Genomic DNA, 20692 nt, shown 5'->3' on the forward strand with positions numbered 1-20692 from the left:
ATATTCACTTATAATTTTTTTTAAAGCAACCAAATAAAATTCAACTAACTGGTTCATGCAGGCAGCAAGTAGAATAGTTAGCTAATAGCAATTTTTTTACTGACAGTTTTTTACAGATTGCTGATACTTTGCAATGCGCTGCTTACCTCATCTGACATCAGGGTAGCAATGGCTCTTCCAATCTCATGATATGACTTGCCTTTCCCTTTAGGTCCTAGAAGGATGAAGAGGAATCTGAGGGAAAAACAAACATTACACAATGACGCCAAACTTTAAAATACCTGGTGGGGACAGGAACGATATTCATGAAATGTTTATGACATCTAACATCAGGCCTTTTATTGTGGCCAGCCTAAGGCACACCTGTGCAATAATCATGCTATCTAATCAGTATTTTGATATGCCACAATGGTGAGGTGGATGGATTATCTCGGCAAAGGTGAAGTACTCACTAACACAGATTTAAACAGATTTGTGAACAATATTTCAGAGAAATAGGCCTTTTGTGTACATAGAGAAAGAGTTCAGCTCATGATAAATGGGGGCAAAAACAAAAGTGTTGCATTTATAATTTTGTTCAGTGTATGTACCTGGTGGGGACGGGAACCTCGGTCAAGGCTCCAAGCATCACAGCTTGCTGTAGACGGACAAATGCCACAAAGGGTGAGTCCAGGAAGTCAACTTCTCCAACCAGAACATTGGACGCCTCAGCATCTCGAGGAAGCTTCTTCATGAACTTGTTCTTCAGCTAGAACAGAAAAGAAATGTAGACATTTAGTAACACCTTTGGCCCAACCAATATGAACTCCAACCTTAACCAGAGGGAACAGAAGAATATAGGAGAGTGACTAGAAACACCATCAGCCTCATGAATACAGCCATCTCTTCACAATAGCTCTTCACAAAATCTCTTCACAATTAGAAAATCATAACTCCACAATGGAGCAGAAACCAAACCAGGTGGAGCAGTCTTTCAGTAATACCATAACTTTGAACTAGTTTTATTGTCTCCTGACAACAGAATATGAGGTTTAACTTAGGAGACAGAACAAGAGTTCCAGCCAATATTAACACTTAAGCCTGTGGTACAGAGAATATTAGCACTTAAACCTGTGGTCAAGACAGTAGTAACACTTAAACCTGTGGTACAGAGAGTAGTAACAGTTAAACCTGTGGTACAGACAGTAGTAACAGTTAAACATGTGGTACAGATAGTAGTAACAGTTAAACCTGTGGTACAGACAGTAGTAACACTTAAACCTGTGGGGCAGAGTAGTAACACTTAAACCTGTGGGGCAGAGTAGTAACACTTAAACCTGTGGGGCAGAGTACTAAAACTTAAACCTGTGGGGCAGAGTAGTAACACTTAAACCTGTGGTACAGAAGATGGTTACACTTAAACCTGTGGTGCAGAAGATGGTAACACTTAAACCTGTGGTACAGAAGATGGTAACACTTAAACCTGTGGTGCAGAAGATGGTAACACATAAACCTGTGGTGCAGAAGATGGTAACACTTAAACCTGTGGTGCAGACGATGGTAACACTTTAAACCTGTGGTGCAGAAGATGGTAACACTTAAACCTGTGGTGCAGAAGATGGTAACACTTAAACCTGTGGTGCAGAAGATGGTAACACTTAAACCTGTGGTGCAGAAGATGGTAACACTTAAACCTGTGGTGCAGAAGATGGTAACACTTAAACCTGTGGTGCAGACGATGGTAACACTTAAACCTGTGGTACAGACGATGGTAACACTTTAAACCTGTGGTGCAGACGATGGTAACACTTAAACCTGTGGTACAGACGATGGTAACACTTTAAACCTGTGGTGCAGAAGATGGTAACACTTAAACCTGTGGTGCAGACGATGGTAACACTTAAACCTGTGGTACAGACGATGGTAACACTTTAAACCTGTGGTGCAGAAGATGGTAACACTTAAACCTGTGGTGCAGACGATGGTAAGACTTAAATCTATGTTAAGAGAGGGAAGAGAGAGAAGGGTACAGGGAGGGGGAAAAGGGAGGGGCAAAGTGAAGGAGGTAAGAAGGGAGGGTTGGAGGAAGAAACAGAGGGTGGGACAGCAGTGGAAAAGGTCATATAAATAAAGAACTCTGAAACACAAGGTTAGTTAATCACCAGTAAAACTGAAGCTCACATGTCCTGTGGTGTTGACAAGAAGGTTATCTACTTCATTGCTTGACCAACCCAGAACATGTGGAGTAGCAGGAGTGTAAAGGGTAAACCTTTTGATCTACTTTAATGGAAAATGCATTAAACCATTGTCAACTGTCCATTCAACACAGTATTACACGAACATTTCAGGCTGATGATGGTCTGTATATAGATTACATGTGATGTAACAGAAGTATTAACAAACAATAATTTATTTCACTCCAATTCCTGCAGAAAAATCGTGTCATGTACGAAAGGTGGTTTCCTACAGTACAAAGTTCGACATAGAAAGAAAATCGTGTCCTATACACAGCGTTTGACATTAACTTTTGGCTCACCAGCCATTGTGGCTAGTGGTTTCCCAAAGTTACTAGCCACTCAGCATTTTCACTAGCCACCATTTTGTCGTTGTCTCTGGCGTGCAAGGCAATTGGCCTAACACAAATGGACCAGAATCAAACACTGTATGTAGGTAGTGCTCATGGGAGTTGTAGCGATGCAGGTCGTAATGTCACTCTCATTGCAATGAGACTACAGTTACATTTTTTAAAATAAATATAAATATATATACTGTATATATACACACACACACACACACACACACACACAGGGTGTATAAAATTAGGCAAAGGTGGTACCCCAACCCTCGCACTCTACCAAAATACTTTATATAATATGTGGCTACACACTTGAAAAAGATTAAATCTGCCTTGTGTTAAATCTGCCCTGTGTTAAATCTGCCCTGTTGTCCATGTCCATGTTAGCAGCAAACACACGCTGCAATGTCTTCCCTAATATCAACCAAAATATATAAGCAATATATTTATTCTTAACATAGACCAATTAGCATAGCATAGCATAGCATAGCATCATTTTCCGCTTATCCGGGGCCGGGTCGCGGGGGCAGCAGTCTAAGCAGGGATGCCCAGACTTCCCTCTCCCCAGACACTTCCTCCAGCTCTTCCGGGGGGACACCGAGGCGTTCCCAGGCCAGCCGGGAGACATACTCCCTCCAGCGTGTCCTAGGTCTTCCCCGGGGTCTCCTCCCGGTGGGACGGGACCGGAACACCTTCCCAGGAAGGCGTTCCGGAGGCATCCGAAACAGATGCCCAAGCCACCTCAGCTGACCCCTCTCGATGTGGAGGAGCAGCGGCTCTACTCTGAGCTCCTCCCGGGTGACCGAGCTTCTCACCCTATCTCTAGGGATCGCCCAGCCACCCTGCGGAGAAAGCTCATTTCGGCCGCCTGTATCCGGGATCTTGTCCTTTCGGTCATGACCCAAAGCTCATGACCATAGGTGAGAGTAGGAACGTAGATTGACCGGTAAATCGAGAGCTTCGCCTTGAGGCTCAGCTCTTTCTTCAGCACAACAGACCAATACATCGACCGCATTACTGAAGAAGCTGCACCGATCCATCTGTCAATCTCCCGTTCCATCCTTCCCTCACTCGTGAACAGGACCCCTAGATACTTAAACTCCTCCACTTGAGGCAGGCACTCTCCACCAACCTGAAGTGGGCAAGCCACCCTTTTCCGACTGAGGACCATGGCCTCGGATTTGGAGGTACTGATTTTCATCCCCACTGCTTCACACTCGGCTGCAAACCGTCCCAGTGCATGCTGAAGGTCCTGGCTTAGAAGGGGCCAACACGACAACATCATCCGCAAAGAGCAGAGACCAAATCGTGTGGTCCCCAAACCTGACACCCTCCGGCCCCTGGCTGCGCCTAGAAATTCTGTCCATAAAAATTACAAACAGAACCGGTGACAAAGGGCAGCCCTGCCGGAGTCCAACATGCACAGTGAACAAGTCTGACTTACTGCCAGCAATGCGGACCAAGCTCCTGCTTCGGTCGTACAGGGACCTGACAGCCCTTAGCAAAGGACCCAGGACCCCATATTCCCGAAGCACTCTCCACAGGATGCCGCGAGGGACACAGTCGAATGCCTTCTCCAAATCCACAAAACACATGTGGACTGGTTGGGCAAACTCCCATGAACCCTCCATCACCCTGTAGAGGGTATAGAGCTGGTCCAGTGTTCCACGGCCTGGACGAAAACCACACTGTTCCTCCTGAATCCGAGGTCCTATTAGCATGTTATTTAAAAATAAATATAAAATCACTCATCAGCTAAATAGCAGCCAATATTATTGTTGTGTATTTTAGTTGTTATGCTATATTATTGTTAATATTGACTTGTATAAGAACTAAACAGAGCTGTATATATTACAGTCATGTCACATTATTTTTTTCCTCCATCCTTGCCTTGACGCCATATCGTTAATCTCCCCCTCTCTCGATCTCCTTCATCTGTACTAGGCTCTGATGCTGTCACTGATCCAAAGTCTTCTTCACATTCATATATTTATATTCTTAGTGACCTAAATATGTTAATTGTATATTATTTTCACTATATATTGCATATATAGCCCAATGTTTTTGGTGACAGTACACACCTGAATCTGATTATCTTTTCACCAGTCATCTTCATTTTTCTCACAATCTTTAAATAAATCTGTAATTGTAGGCTATACTAGAAGTCACCTGAAAAGTTTAAAAGATTGTATGTCTCTTGGATGTAGTTTGAGGTTATTAAGTTTTATTGAAATATTTTGACATGCTTGGGTGTAAAAGAAAACTAAGATCCAATTGTATTTCTGACGTTACTCATCTCCGTGATGTCAGGACCCGTGTGGTCCTGTATGCAAGGTTGCCAGATTTCATTGACAGTACTCAGAGGCGGTGCAAGATGACGGAAAGAAGAAACTTTGCTAACTCCACATCTGATAAGCCAGATACTACCTTGATTGGGACGACATAACCAAGCATATCAGAATGGCAAAGACTGAAATCCTAACCATGGCTGACACATAGGTCAGAGAGCTAACAGAAATGTTGCCAGTTATTCTCTCTACACATCCAAGCAACATACAGATTATTATCTACACTGGGTCTTTTGACATTCTGCAAAGGAAAACTGGCTCTGAGATCCTGAAAATAGGTTTTTCTATGCTACTGGAGAAAATAAACAACTTTCAACAACATGTTTTCATCTCAGGCCCCATTCCAACCTTGGGTAAAGAAATTGAATCTTTTAGCAGACTCCTTGGGCTGAATACACGACTGACATCGGCATGCCACAACCACGGGATAAGGTTTATTGACAATTTCAATATTTTTTGGAACTGTAAAGATCGCTTTAGACCTGATGGAGTTCATCCAATCATGGGAATGCCGGCTGCTTGGTGCCAACATACGTCACGCTCTTGGAATGCCATTCCCAAACAAGATAAGCATGAAGGACAGTACTCATAGGCAGAGTATCCACCCCCCCCTCTCCTGACCCTCTAACTAAAAACACCCAATGCTTCCAGAACTTGTCCTTGTCCCAAACATCCTCTACTATACTCACCCTCCACCACACTCACCAATCAGGGAACTAGTTCTAACCAAAGAAAAACAAGCCCATCTTTCCGTATGTCCCACTCCTCCCCCCGTTTAAAACAATTGCTTAGACAACTGCCACATCGTCAACAACCACATCGTCAACAATCCTTTATTTCCACAGAGCACAGAATATACTCGGTGATGTGCTTCGGGTCCCTGCTATTGTGAAAATAGCAATGCCGACTGTTTTGAGTACAAGCTAGGACCCTGTGTCTCTATTCCTGTGTTGATTACAAATAGAAGGAATCGTGAGCATGCTTGTCTAATCTGTTAACTGTAACACGCCAAGCTACTAGTCCAGGAACCCCTATCACTGAAACGTGGCTAACAGAAGATTGTAGTGCTACTATTCTTAATAAGACACCACCTGAAAAATTTGGCTATATGAATATGTGTCGAAATGGCAGGAAAGGAGGAAGAGTGCCTGCCCTATTCAAAGATACATTCCAGTGCAAAGAAAATACACTATGTAATTTTAATTTGAATACCTCTGTTTTACATTGAAGGGTACCCCCAAAATTTGGTATTTAACCATTTACAGACCTCCACGATGTTCTGCAAATTTTATTGATGATTTTGCTGAACTACTCTCTGTTATATCAGTTGATTATAAATTGTTAATTATTACAGGGGATTTTAACATCCACATAGATAAAAGTACAGACAATAATGCCAAATAACTTTTTCCACTACTTGAAACTTTTGATCTCACTCAACATGTGAAAGAGCATACACATACTCAAGGCCACATTCTAGATCTCTAAAGGTCTCGATATTTCCTCCGAATGTTCCAGCAAACTCTGTTTCTGTTAAGAAAAGTTACATTAATGAGAGTACCAATGCTCAGTTTATGGAAGCCATAGTTATCTCTCCAACAATAAGTGCTGATTCAGTTGATGTACTTCTGGATAATTTTAATGCCAAAATATTGAATGTCATAGGATCGTGTTGCACCGGTAAAGGTAAAGAAAACTATGAGCAAACAGAAAACACCATGGAGAACCACCATGATGGTAAGCACCCTGAAAAGAGAATGTAAGAAAGCGGAACTTAAGTGGAGGAAAACGAAACTTCAAATTCACTATGACATCTATAAACAAAGCCTTGGTAGCTTCAACAATGAGTTACGCAGGGCCAGACAGCAACATTTATCGGGAATGATCAACAAAAATTAAACTGTCGCAAACAGTTTGACATCTTAAATCTTCCACTTGTTGTCTCGACACACTGCCATCAGACTTTTTTTAAACAATTTTTAATTCTATAACAACATACCTACAGCAAATAGTTAATAGCACTCTGCAATCAAGCATTTTCCCAACATCTCTAAAAACAGCTGCCATTAAGCCCCTATTAAAAAAGAGAACACTGGATGCATCTATAATGAACAACTATAGACCTGTATCAAATATCCCTTTTATAGCCAAGATCATTGAGATAGGTTGACTTCAATCAACTCAGCAATTTTGTGACCTCAAGTGGATTTAAGTCAGGTTTCCAACCTCACCACAGTACTGAAACGGCCCTGATGAATGTTTTAAATTATGTATGGCTGAATACTGATTCTGATAAAATAACAGTTCTGGTTCTATAAGATCTCAGTGCAGCATTTGAAACTGTATATCATAGAAGACTTATAGATAGGCTGGAAAATTGGGTAGGACTCTCCGGGACAGTCCTTGATTGGTTCAGATCTTATCTAGATGGCCAGAGTTACTTTGTCACTATTGGTAATCATGAATCTGATAGGGTGGCTTTGACATGCGTAGTTCCACAGGGATCAGTTCTCGTACCGCTTCTGTTAAATCTCTATATGCTACCTCTTTCTACAAAACAACAACATTAACTACCACAGCTATGCAGAAGATACATAAATATATATGGCTCTTGAACCGTATGACAACAGCTCAATAGACTCTCTGTGTCACTGTATAGAGCACATAAATACCTGGATGAACCAAACTTGTCTACAATTAAACCAAGATAAAACTGAGATGATTGTGTTTGGCAACAAAAATAAAAGAACAAGTAAGGGGGTAAAGAGCTGGATTCTCGGGCTCTTAAAACAGCTGCAGCCTATGCTTTTGAGACTGTACTGGGAGACACAGCAAACCTATATACAGCTCCGGAAAAAAGTTGAAAAGGAATGTTTTGAGTGAGGAACAGAAGGGTCAAAATTAAAAGACCACTGCAAATTGAATGCTTCTGTTCCTCACTCAAAACTTTCCTTTTCAACTTTTTTGGAAAGGAAAGAAAAATGTGCAGTGGTCTCTTATTTTTTTCCAGAGCTGTAATATGATTTTTTTCCGTATCCTTTCATATATTTGTGACATTTCAGTAACCTGGGCTTACGTCGCATGTCACTACTTTTCAGGAGACCCGTTTGTAAGAAGAATGTTCTGGGATTTTTTAAACGTTTTTTGCAGAAGTGCCTTCTTGAAAATTTGACTTAATAACAAACTAGTATGCGAACTGTAAACTGTCAGGCCGCAGGCTGTTATCTAGCCTGCTAGCATAGTGGAGTCTGTAGATAGCATAGCCAGAGTAGTTAGTACAGTTTTACCTATTGCCACTGTGACTCGTTCCAGGCGGAGTCACTGGCTTGTTGTTGGCTCTCTGTTGCGCACTTGTGCAATTGGACTGAACTCTGCTGGCAATTCTCGGCCCTCATTCAGGGTGGTTGCGGTTGGTGGGTGACCCTTTGGTTGATGCTTGGCAATGTGGGTAGATTGATTTCCTGCCTGCTGGGCCCTGTCCGGGGCCTCCCCCAGATAGGGTCACAGTGTCGCCGGACCCCCCGTCTCAGTCCCAATGTCTTACACTGCTATATTATTGTGCTGGGGGAGTAAGGTCAGTTCTCCTTTTCCACTAAGTTTTCCTTCTCCACTATAAATCCATGTTGATATGAGGAATGCATTTTCTGATTTTCCCAGTTTCCTCCCGTTTTGAACATAGGAGGGCATGAGGTCCTGGCCCACATCTGCGGAGTACCTGGCTTGGGGGACCCATTGCTGTCCCTTTCCAGAGTCCTCCTGGTTGTGTTGCAGATCAAAACGATGCCTAACAATTTCAGCTGTCACCTCCCCCTCCCCCGTGTTGTCCCTTTCCTTGTTCATCTGGTCATACTTCTGACCTGGACTAAGTTTAAATACTCTAGACTCTAGACTCAGCACACATGCATTTATTAATTATTACAATTATAATTGTAATAATTAATATGTTTACCTTGCACAGCCAGAAGAGGACTGGTCACCCAGTCTGGGTCCTCTCTAGGTTTCTTCTAAAATGTTGGCATTCTTAGGGACTTTTTCCTTGCCACTGAAATTCAACACTACTGTTGCTTGCTGCTTGGGGTTTAAGGCCAGGTGTTTTGTAAAAGCACTTTGTGACATCTGCTGATGTAAAAAGGGCTTTATAAATACATTGATTGATTGATTAAATGTGAATAAAATGTATAACGAAAATACAGGATTCCTCCTGCTAGACATGATTGGCTGAGATTATGAAAGGCCTGGACATGCTGACATACTGAGTTCTGATTGGTCTGCCAAATCACTGGTTTCTTTAGTTGTTGTTTAGTAGAAAAGCAAACCTGGGGTTTTTCAAAAGCGGATAATTGCAATTGCATTGCAACAGCTGTGAACATACATTGCTGCCCTGAATTTACCTGGCATTATCAACAATTCTCAGTGGGATGAAGTTGTGAGATACTACTTTCTGGAGGACAATAATTCCATGACTCAGAAGATGAATTGGACAACGTTGAGGAAATCCCAGACTTGAAACAGATAATGTTCAAAATGTTCAGGCAAATTTGAGGCATTTCATTGCAATACCACTGTTCGAAAGGAAAAGCTGCCTCGTTTTACATAAAAATATATGTCCATGGATTATATTTACAAGCAAAGAATGGAACCTATGATTGAGACAATGAAAGATATTATTGTATTGAAACCTTGAGTGTGGACGTAAGCGAAAACACACAGCGTAGTACTTCAATAGACCAAATGCAAACAACAAAGGACTTTGTATGTTATTAGAGGATATTCCGTCTGCCGCAACACAAATGTATACGGGTAAGTCTAACGTTTGCTAACTACCCAGATAGCAAAAAATATCCGCACAGCTTCTTTTTGCCGCCGGCCAAAAAGATGAAGGATGAAGGAGATCGAGAGAGGGGGAGATTAACGATATGGCGTCAAGGCAAGGATGGAGGAAAAAAATAATGTGACATGACTGTAATATATACAGCTCTGTTTAGTTAAGCTGTCGGCTATAGGTGTGTCCTGCTGGCGGGGATGAAACGTTTGCCGCCGAATACGTCACTCCCATTTCTTGCGAGATGCCGCCGGCGATTAGCTGCTTCATTTTCTCTGGCGGTTGCCTCGGTCTAATGGACCACGTCCGTCTGGCGGCAAGCCGCTTTTAAATACAACGCTACTCTCAAAATTTACCAGCCATCTTGGTTTGGAGATACATTCGCATCAGTTCGTCGCTCAATCGCGAGTTACTACAGCCTGCAGTTTGCTAGCTAGCAAAGTCATTGACTACCATCGTTTAAGTAAGTAACATGTTTCCTTTTTGTGTAACGCAATATTATGTTTCCATTGTTTTTAGTTTATATATTTAAAATGTGTAGTCATCTTTGTTCTTGCCTAACTAGCTAAAGTAACCTTGTTTACGCAATGTTGCTAGTACACAGTTAACGAGCTATAGTAGGTAGCAAAAGCTTTACATCTATAAAGACTAGGTTTAACTTTTAGTGTTTTCTTACAAAAATAACAATGTATATATGTTAGTAAGTGTTAGCTAGCGCATGCTGTTTTGCCTTTGTTACAGAGCACACTGTGGCTAGCAAGTTTTGTGCTGTGTTGCTACTGTACTGGATTTAAGGCGATTGTGATTTCTAATTCTTTGAACTGCTGTACTTTTTATGTTTGAGGAAAATTCTGTGTTCACTTGAATCACAACACTCAATTAATACATTTTATTTTTAACATTTTCACTGTTCCACATTTGGCTGATAATGTTCTCCCCCCCCACAGCATAGCTACTGTATATTCCTAACGTTAACAATCCGGTTTTGTTGCAGATACCTTGGCCAGAGCATAACCGTTTATCTTCACCCAAGAAACCTACTGTTGGTCAATCGTTTTGGCTTTAAAGGTAAATGCATTGTTAGTCACAATGTCTAGTTACTGGGCCAAAAGGAAAATAATATTGAAAATAGTTGAGAGGGACAAACTGGACATTCACTTGAATCACTACATGCTACAGAAGTTGCATCGATTTCCAGAAAACCAGGAAAATTTTGAGCCATCTGTAGACTTCAGAGCTTGTATGTAAAATGTATTGCTGTGATGCTTAATTTGTGATCCTGTAACTAAACTATACACTTTGTTAGATTTTAAAATTTCTGTTCCCTCTTTCTCAGAACCAGGTTTCTCCCCAGTAATCCAGACTCCACTTCACAGAGCCAAGAGTTTGAGTACAAGTAAGTGATGTTATTTGTGACGTTTTTTGTCTTGGAAACTATTTCTTCTATTTAAGATTAGGAATCCTTTTATCCATAATGTTTTTCATTAGGGCCCTTGACTTTCTGGATAAAAGGTGTCGAGGTGAGTTGTACATTCCATTAGCTTTGCACAGTTAAATTATTGTTTCATTACTGAATATGCAATCTCTGCAGTGAAATTAAAGCTGTTATATTTGTTCCCCCAGCTCGTCAAGTACTAAGCTTTACACCCCCCAGCAGCAAATTTACCCTGGCAGCATATGGGTGAAAACGCTGGAGGTATGTAATACGTTGCGCTAAACTAAGTTTTACATTTAAGTGCAATTGATTACATGTTTGTAGCTTCGGATGACAGCGGCTCACTTCAAGAGCAGGTGAAGCAAGTAGGGACAATGTTGAAGACGTGCAAACAACACCTGCGGTTGTTAGTTTAATACCTGTACATGTAGTAGACCTAGATATAAATGTCATAGTTTAGTATTTGAGGGACCGGGACTGACTAATTTATTCTTTTATTTTGGGAACCCCTGTAGGTGGGTTACCTGAAAGGAGCATCTGACCGTGAAGGCAGAAAAAGACGCCACACAACTGAGAGGGACCCACAGCCGACACCTTAAACCTAGGCTGACTACTGACACCCCAGCATCACTGAACTGGAACACTTTCTTTATCCTGCAGTCAGTAGCATCAAGAAGCCAGAAGTGCCAGACTACACACACCAAAGTTCACTGTGGATTTTTTTTTTGGGGGGGATTTTAACTTTAGTATTGGCTTATTTCATTCCGTCAGTGCTTAACGATTCTATTATAGTTTGTAAATCCAATTTCATACCTGTTACTTGATATTGCACATTAACTAGTACCAAAATTGTACTTTCATTCCATTAGTGTGCTTAACTGTTATTCTATTAATAGTAGCTTGGAAATACTATTTCATACCTCTGATACTTGATATTGCACATTACCTGGTACCAAATACTCTACGTACTCTGTTTTTAACATCAGCATTTTTCATTCCGTCACAGTGCTTAACTGTTATTCTATTGTTGATTATAGCTTGTAAATCCTTGTGCCACAGGTCAGCATTGCAGTTATAATGGTCTGTTCTACTACTGTTTTTACCTCTGTATTTTTATATAAATATATATGTCAAGTTTTGTTTATCACAGATACAAGAGACAGATCTTATTGCAGCACGGTGTAAATCTTGTGCTCCAGGTCAGCAATGCCATTATAATGGTCTATTCTACTCTAGAGCTTTACTCTACATTATTACCACTTTTCCTATTGTTAGAAATGGCTTGAAAATGTGATGTTATACCTTGGTATCCTGCACATTTTTTGGTACCAAATATCCTCATTACTTATGTTTACTGGTAATTATTTTCATCCCAGAGCTGACCTCTTTATATTATTTACAATTATTGTGTTTGTGTTATAATTTGTTTGTATGGCTGTTTTTTTAACAAATTTAATTGGAAACCTGCATGTTCTGTAGTGTGTATTTATATGTATATTTTTTTCTGCCTGTTATTTATTTCAGTGATCTGACACATCTTGTTTGAATGACAGTTACTGTACTTTGAAATGTGGAATTAAAACACCAAATGGAAATTTGTCTGGTTTGATCAATCATTATTCTCGATAAACTGCATGCTATAAATATTAATTATATATAAAAGCGGCAAAAATAGCGTTTGCCGCGGAAGGTCCGCCTTCTCTATGACGGCGGTGGAACGGCGGTTGGCCCACGGGCCGGCTGCAGAATAAAGGCGGTAGGAAGGTGGCTGCCGCTTTTTAAAAAGCGGCTGCTGCTGGCGGTGAGCCGGCAAACATGTTTGTGATTAAGACATTCTGACGCTTCTACTGTCTCTGGAGGACCGATCATTCCTCTTCAGAAAGTTGTCAAAGTCCTTTGCCTTGCTAGTCATCTAGTTATAGCTATAGACTTTACTGTTAAGGTTAGCTATCTAGGCAACAACGTTAACTTACCAGCTAGCTAACATTTCTTTGTTCGCTGGGTAGCTAGCTTTTCATCACAAAAGGGAGCAAGTTTGATAATAAGCTACCTAATTGACTGGTCATTCATCCAGGTGTATGTGATTATACCTAGCTATTATGTTTACATTGTCTTTCTGATTGTGGTGTGTGATGTGAACAACCCAGTCCATCAGTAAAATAAGACTGCTAAACAGCTCAGGGGCTGTCCACCTGCACTCACACTATCTGAACTTACACTGCTGCTACTATTTATAATGGATCCTGCTGCTAAGCTACTTTACCTTTCACTGTACTGCTTATACCTGATCTATCAAGTGCATGTGAAAAAACTTAAATTTTGTTTGGTTTAATATAGTATGTGTTAGAGACCAACCAGACCAGTTTAGCACAATGCCAGAGTGTCCCCATTTGAATACTTAAATAGCTGGGTGGTGTTAAGGCCTAAGAGGGTGTGAACTATGCTGAATGGGTGTAAACAAAGACCAGCTCTCTAGCAAGTGTGAATCTTTCAAGCCTCTTTTCTCAGAAATACGTAGTAGATTATCAACTTTTAAAGAAGTATATCTTTCCCATTAGTTTATCAAACAGTATTTTATTATATACCATTACAAAGCTATATATATATACATATAAAATAAAAAGCCAACCTCAGTTTGAGTTTGTAATTAAAATAAAACTGCCATTTTGAAAGCTACACCATCCTCCTTCCATGACCTTTCCTAAATAGGAATATAATATATTGTTCTGTTATCAGAATTCTAAACTCACAAACGGAAAACAGAAACTATAAAAACAAATTTTTGCCAAATTTTCTGACTTAATCCGCCAAAAGCACATGCCACTTAGCGTTGGTACCCAGGCAGCCACTAATGATACCCAGGCGCTAATCACACCTCACTGAATGCATGACGTCAATGGATGAATGTGCAATACTCCCAGATTAATGATCAGAGGATTGGTTGAAATTGAATTAACTTTCCATGAACATTCAATGTAGACTACTCGACAGTTCAACATCAACTCGATAGCCCCACTAGAACCTTCAGGAGTGTCCTGCAAAGTGGCCCTGTTTTTGTAGCCTATTCATTTGGAGATATGGATCTCGTCATTTTCTGAAAACTGGACTTGGTTTTTTGACAATTGATGCATGTCACCTATTGACAAACTTTATATGTCTGTAATCTAGGAGACTAGAGCTATGCATAGGTGTTGAAATCTCGTTAGCCCAGAGAACCTCTGGGAGACCTCTGGGAGAGATCTGCAAATATGCGCCATTCGCATAGCCTATTCATTTGGAGAAATGGACCTGGTCCTCTTGGTTTTTCAATAACTTATGTCACCTATAAACATTTCATGTCACCTATGGATTGGCTGTGTAATTTTAATTTTGTACATTTGTAGGGCACAATAAACTAATTCAATTATTATAGCCTGTTTTCTTAGTAATAATCATTCTTTGTATTGTTTTCTTAATAGTTTTTTTTCATATGATGAGACCCAAACACATTCTTGTATTCTTCAAATTCATTTACAATTATAAACAAACAAATTAAATAATTCATTATTTTTTAGACTATTATTGTTTTTGTTTTAGATTCCGTCTCTCACAGTTGAAGTGTACCTATGATAAAAATGACAGACCTCTACATGCTTTGTAAGTAGGAAAACCTGCAAAATCGGCAGTGTATCAAATACAGTGGGGAGAACAAGACAGAATCTAAAACAAAAATCACGAAAATCACATTGGGACCAGTACTAACCTTATTGCCTCAGGACTAACCCCAGCCCTAACCTTACTGTCTCAGGACTAACCCCAACCCTTACCTTATTTTCTCAGGACTAACCCCAGCCCTAACCTTACTGTCTCAGGACTAACCCCAGCCCTAACCTTACTGTCTCAGGACTAACCCCAACCCTAACCTTATTTTCTTAGGACTAACCCCAACCCTTTTTTTAAATAATGAATTTGCATTTTATTGCATGACATAAGTATCTGATCACCTACCAACCAGTAAGAATTCCGTCTCTCACAGACCTGTTCATTTTTCTTAAGAAGACCTCCTGTTCTCCATTACCTGTATTAACTGCCCCTGTTTGAACTTGTTACCTGTTTAAAAGACACCTGTCCACACACTCAATCAAACAGACTCCAACCTCTACACAATGGCCAAGACCAGAGAGCTGTGTAAGGATATCAGGGATAAAATTGTAGACCTGCACAAGGCTGGGATGGGCTACAGGACAATAGGCAAGCAGCTTGGTGAGAAGGCAACAACTGTTGGTGCAATTATTAGAAAATGGAAGAAGTTCAAGATGACGGTCAATCTCCCTCGGTCTGGGGCTCCATGCAAGACCTCGCCTCGTGGGGCATCAATGATCATGAGGAAGGTGAGGGATCAGCCCAGAACTACACGGCAGGACCTGGTCAATGACCTGAAGAGAGCTGGGACCACAGTCTCAAAGAAAACCATTAGCAACACACTATGCCGTCATGGATTAAAATCCTGCAGCGCACACAAGGTCCCCCTGCTCAAGCCAGCGCATGTCCAGGCCCATCTGAAGTTTGCCAATGACCATCTGGATGATCCAGAGGAGGAATGGGAGAAGGTTATGTGGTCTGTTGAGACTAAAATAGAGCTTTTTGGACCATACTCCACTCGCCGTGTTTGGAGGAAGAAGAAGAATGAGTACAACCCCAAGAACACCAATCCCAACCGTGAAGCATGCAAGTGGAAATATCATTCTTTGGGGATGCTTTTTTGCAAAGGGGACAGGATGACTGCACCGTATTGAGGTGAGGATGGATGGGGCCATGTATCGAGAGATCTTGGCCAACAACCTCCTTCCCTCAGTAAGAGCATTAAAGATGGGTCGTGGCTGGGTCTTCCAGCATGACAATGACTCGAAACACACGGCCAGGGAAACTGAGGAATGGCTCCGTAAGAAGCATCTCAAGGTCCTGGAGTGGCCCTGCCAGTCCCCAGACCTGAACCCAATAGAAAATCTTTGGAGGGAGCTGAAAGTCCATATTGCCCAGCAACAGCCCCGAAACCTGACGGATCTGGAGAAGGTCTGTATGGAAGAGTGGACCAAAATCCCTGCTGCAGTGTGTGCAAACCTGGTCAGGAACTAAAGGAAACGTATGATCTCTGTAATTGCAAACAAAGGTTTCTGTACCAAATATTAAGTTCTGTTTTTCTGATATATCAAATACTTACATCATGCAATAAAATGCAAATTAATTATTTAAAAATCATACAATGTGATTTTCTGGATTTTTGTTTTAGATTCTGTCACTCACAGTTGACGAGTACCTATGATAAAAATTACAGACTTGTGCATGCTTTGTAAGTGGGAAAACCTGCAAAATCGGCAGTGTATCAAATACTTGTTCTCCCCACTGTATTTGCTCTCCCCACTGTACTTATACCCATGGTATTGGTCTCTTATAGACTTGGTGGTTTGAATCTTGGATGCTGATTGGTTGATAGCTGTGGTATATGGGACCCTATAGCACGGGCATGACATCAGTTTTTATTGGTCTTATCATGTTAACAACTGGTATAGAAGTGCAATAAGGCATCGCTGGGTTTGTGATGAATTGCCAATATACTACAGCTAAATGTTGTAACCAGGCACTCTATGATGCATTGTGCCTAGGAACAGCTCTTAACCATGGTATATTGGCAATATACCACACCCCTTAATGCCTTATTGCTTACCTATACCATGGATATGACATCATCAGTTTTTACAACTCTGATTGAATTGGTAACTGGGGGTTTGTAATATATTGAGCAAATTTGCTTAGGGATGGAAGCTGTGGAGTTACCTTGCTTCAGATTTTTTTTTGATCACCAGCAGAAGTGGGCAAAAACACGATTTGGCTTTTTTAGTTGATACAATGCATCTATTTTTTCTTTGCAGTGAATTGCTGACAATTATATATGAAGACAGTCCTAGCATTTGCTCATTCCAATTTCATTTCCATTGCTTGTATTGTTTTAAAAAACACCAGTAGATCTGTATTTGTGGGGCTTGTTTTTCAGAATAATGTAAATAATTGAGGAGCTAACAGGGTTTTTAACATTAACCTGATATATAAATCTGTGTCAAATTAAAATTAATATACTCTCTCTGATTGTTTTTAGCCTCTTAGGATTTTTATGCCCTGCAATATCTCAGAGGACATAAAAGGGACCAGGCATTTAGACATCAATATCACCCACCAAAGCAGAGTGAATAATATACAGAAACAACCTGTTTCAAACCCTGTATGGGCCACATTTGTGTCAGTGCTGTTTATAACCCTGTGCGGGCCATGTTGATGTGGGTTTTCGATTATGGTAATGTACTCTATTTACATGTTTCAGCATAATCAGTGTAATCACGCAGCCTTGCATTTTACTTCAGGTCAAAACTTTTCACATGTCTTTGGCACACATTTGCAAGCATTGTTGTCTCCGGTAAACTTTAGTTGACTGAGACTCACAGACTTACAGAACTGCCACACATTGGTTGATGTAAGTCTGTCTTACAGAAACCTCCAATCTCACCACAATATGTGGAAAAACAGCAATCAAGGGATGCACCCACAAGAGTATTAAAGAAACAGAGGGCTTATTCAGAGTTACGTAAAACTGCTTTCAACTACCATGGTACATTCATGGAATACCTTGAAGAGTAAACTTAAGTTAGAGTTCAAGTGAATGGGTAAGCGTGTCCAAACTTTTGACTAGTAATGTACATTTCATATTGTCGATTCTTCAAAATAGCCACCATTTGCCTTGATGACAGGTTTTCACAATTTTGTTAATTGTTCCATATAATTGGGACTGATTTAGATCAAGGAAACCAGGAGTGTGCCTAACTATTAGGTAGAACATAAAACTAGCAGGTAGACAGAACATTATATTGAATTAAGATATAGAAAACACTGCCAGAACATAATATAGAACCAGAATTTAGAAAACCTGCACTGGCCTTAGAAGAACAATATCGTCTGAGCATTTTAGTGGTGATGGTCATATAGTCTTCAGTTCAACACCCTTTTCACTTGCAAGATCAGTGATTATCTGAGTAGAGAAACAGATAACCTGTGTGTAAAGTCCATTTAGAAGGCTTGAGACAGTTCTTATCAAATTTACACTTCAGAAAATCTGTGAATTTGTGACTTCCTTATCAGGCTCTCCTTAATAATCCTAGATAGAAATAACTGGTCTTAATGTCAGGAGGATCTGAACTGAGCTGAACAAATCTGAACCAGATTCAATGATTCAACTGAACTAAATTAGACTAAACCAAAGTGGATTAATAAACTGGGTTACAGGGCTGGCCATGCACCTAGGTGCCATGTGGCCTTGTACTGTACCACCAATACCAATACCAATGTACTGTATTATGTCCACCTGGCATATCCCCAGATATTTCCAGTGTCTCTTATTAAGTTCCATCCTTTCAAGAGAGTATTTCACAGCCACTGTGATTTAATATTCTCCTAGCTGGATTGTAAATAACAATGTTTCCCTTTCTGGACTGTAGCTAACACTGTTAGCCTTCTTGGATTGTAGATAACCCAGTAAGCCTTCTTGGATTGTAGATAACCCAGTTAGCCTTCTGGACTGTAGATAACCCTATTAGCCTTCTTGGATTGTAGATAACCACGTTAGCCTTTCTGCACTGAAGATAAACCTGTTAGCCTTCTTGGACTGTAGATAACCCGGTTAGCCTTCTTGGACTGTAGATAACTCTGTTAGCCTTTCTGGACTGTAGATAACCCTGTTAGCCTTCTTGGACTGTAGAAAACCCTGTAAGGCTTTTTGACTGTAGCTAACTCTGTTAGTCTTTCTGGAGTTTTCTACTGAATATTTTAATCCTAGACTAGGCTTAATCTGTGTCTGCGAAACCGGCCCTCTTGGGGCCTTCTTGGAGTCTAGCTAACCTGGTTAGCCTTCCTGGTGTCTAGCTAACTCTGTTAGCTGTCCAGGAGCCTACCTAACAACCTTGGCCTTCTTGGATTCTAGCTAAACCTGTTAGCATTTCTGGACAGAACTAAACCGGTTAGACATATAATAGACATATAATTATAGCTAAACAGATTAGTACCCCAGCTAACTTACAACCTCTGTTTGGGATAATAAAATGAAAGGTCAACCAATTGAATCTTACCTGATCTTTTTCTGGTTTATCAGAGATGTCGTTCATACTGCATGAGCTTAGGTTCCGCTGTGTGGTGTCTGGACTGCCTATGAAAGAAGAACAGCCTCAAATGTTACCTGCCTACTCTACTGTCGCATAACAGAATGAAAGGTAAGGAAGAGGACACACTGGACAAGACAGGCAGACTGTTGCAGTATGGAAAAACTGCATAAGGCAATACAGTTACGGTTAATTTACCACCACTGTGATATTTCAACTGTTCGGTACCTCATTGTTAGGGACATATTGTTGGGTAATTACAGTTATGATGTCAGTTTGATGCAGCCAGCAACTTTTTTAATGTTTTTATTTGAGAGACAAAAATGCCCTCTCAAAAGATGGGGAGTGAATAACATTCAGAGTGGTGCTCATCTATGTCAACTATGTGGAAGAGTAGGCTAACTAAAGTTTGGATGAAACCTGTCATTGTTGAATTCCAATAATTTAGATATCTCATGGAAGACAGATAAGAGACAGTTCTAGCTTAATGTGGCTATGTGTGATATGTTGGTCTAAATGTGATACAGTAGGGGATAAGAGCTGTTTGGCTTTATGAGCAAGATGATCCACTTACTGTGGTGTTAGGGTTGGGGTTAGTCCTAAGAAAATAAGGTTAGGGTTGGGGTTAGTCCTGAGACAGTAAGGTTAGGGCTGGGGTTAGTCCTGAGACAGTAAGGTTAGGGCTGGGGTTAGTCCTGAGAAAATAAGGTAAGGGTTGGGGTTAGTCCTGAGACAGTAAGGTTAGGGCTGGGGTTAGACCTGAGGCAATAAGGTTAGTACTGGTCCCAAATTAGCTGAGAATGGCCACTGTAAATGCAATGATCACTAAATGGGACTTGCCTGAGAGTTAGTTAGTAGAGAGTTAGTTAGTAATGAGAACATAGGGGTTAGTGTCAAATGTGCTGCTGGAGGTCTACAATACAGTAGCATGACTTACTAAGCCAATCCATGCTGGGACTTTGTTGGGTCTGCAGCTCCTCCACTGAGGTGCGAACTGTTAGACAAGGCACTGAGTTCTCAAGTGGACTACGGGCTTTAATGGTGAAGTGACCAGATCCCAACCCAAAGAAGACAGAAGCAAGGACAGGGCAGCAAGAATGGAATGAAAAAAGGAAAGAAAGATTGAGAAAAGGAGAGGATTAAGTCAAAACAAGTGTTAGTTGGGCAGACAGAATCAGTGGAATTAGAGTTAACAGGCAGTATCAAATGCAAGTTAGAATTAGACAGAATAAAATTAGTTAGCATTAGGGTGACAGCAGTTAGAAAATGAAGTGATCCAGTGGACTGGCCAGTCAGAGAGAGAGGGGTGGGTCAATAGAAAGAACATTGTATTTTATTTCCTGCTTAGAAATA

General features: G+C 40.7%; 1 protein-coding gene across 5 annotated transcripts in view; it reads right to left on the reverse strand.

The window, feature by feature from the left end:
• The window catches only part of slc4a4a (solute carrier family 4 member 4a), a 93650-nt gene that overhangs the window by 24101 nt on the left and 48857 nt on the right, over positions 1-20692 (reverse strand). For 3 of the 5 annotated variants that reach the window (XM_029124728.2, XM_034296428.1, XM_029124727.2), the window contains 3 exons: positions 19310-19386; positions 591-748; positions 147-234 (listed from right to left, as the gene is read on the reverse strand). In XM_029124728.2, the coding sequence (XP_028980561.1) occupies positions 147-234; positions 591-748; positions 19310-19386 (323 nt within the window). Of the gene's footprint in view, positions 1-146; positions 235-590; positions 749-19309; positions 19387-20276; positions 20373-20692 lie in introns of all 5 variants that reach the window. The other 2 variants (XM_034296429.1, XM_034296427.1) reach the window with 1 other exon arrangement.

The sequence above is a fragment of the Esox lucius genome, chromosome 13 (assembly GCF_011004845.1).
Source record: "Esox lucius isolate fEsoLuc1 chromosome 13, fEsoLuc1.pri, whole genome shotgun sequence".
Classification (NCBI taxonomy): Eukaryota; Metazoa; Chordata; class Actinopteri; order Esociformes; family Esocidae; genus Esox; species Esox lucius.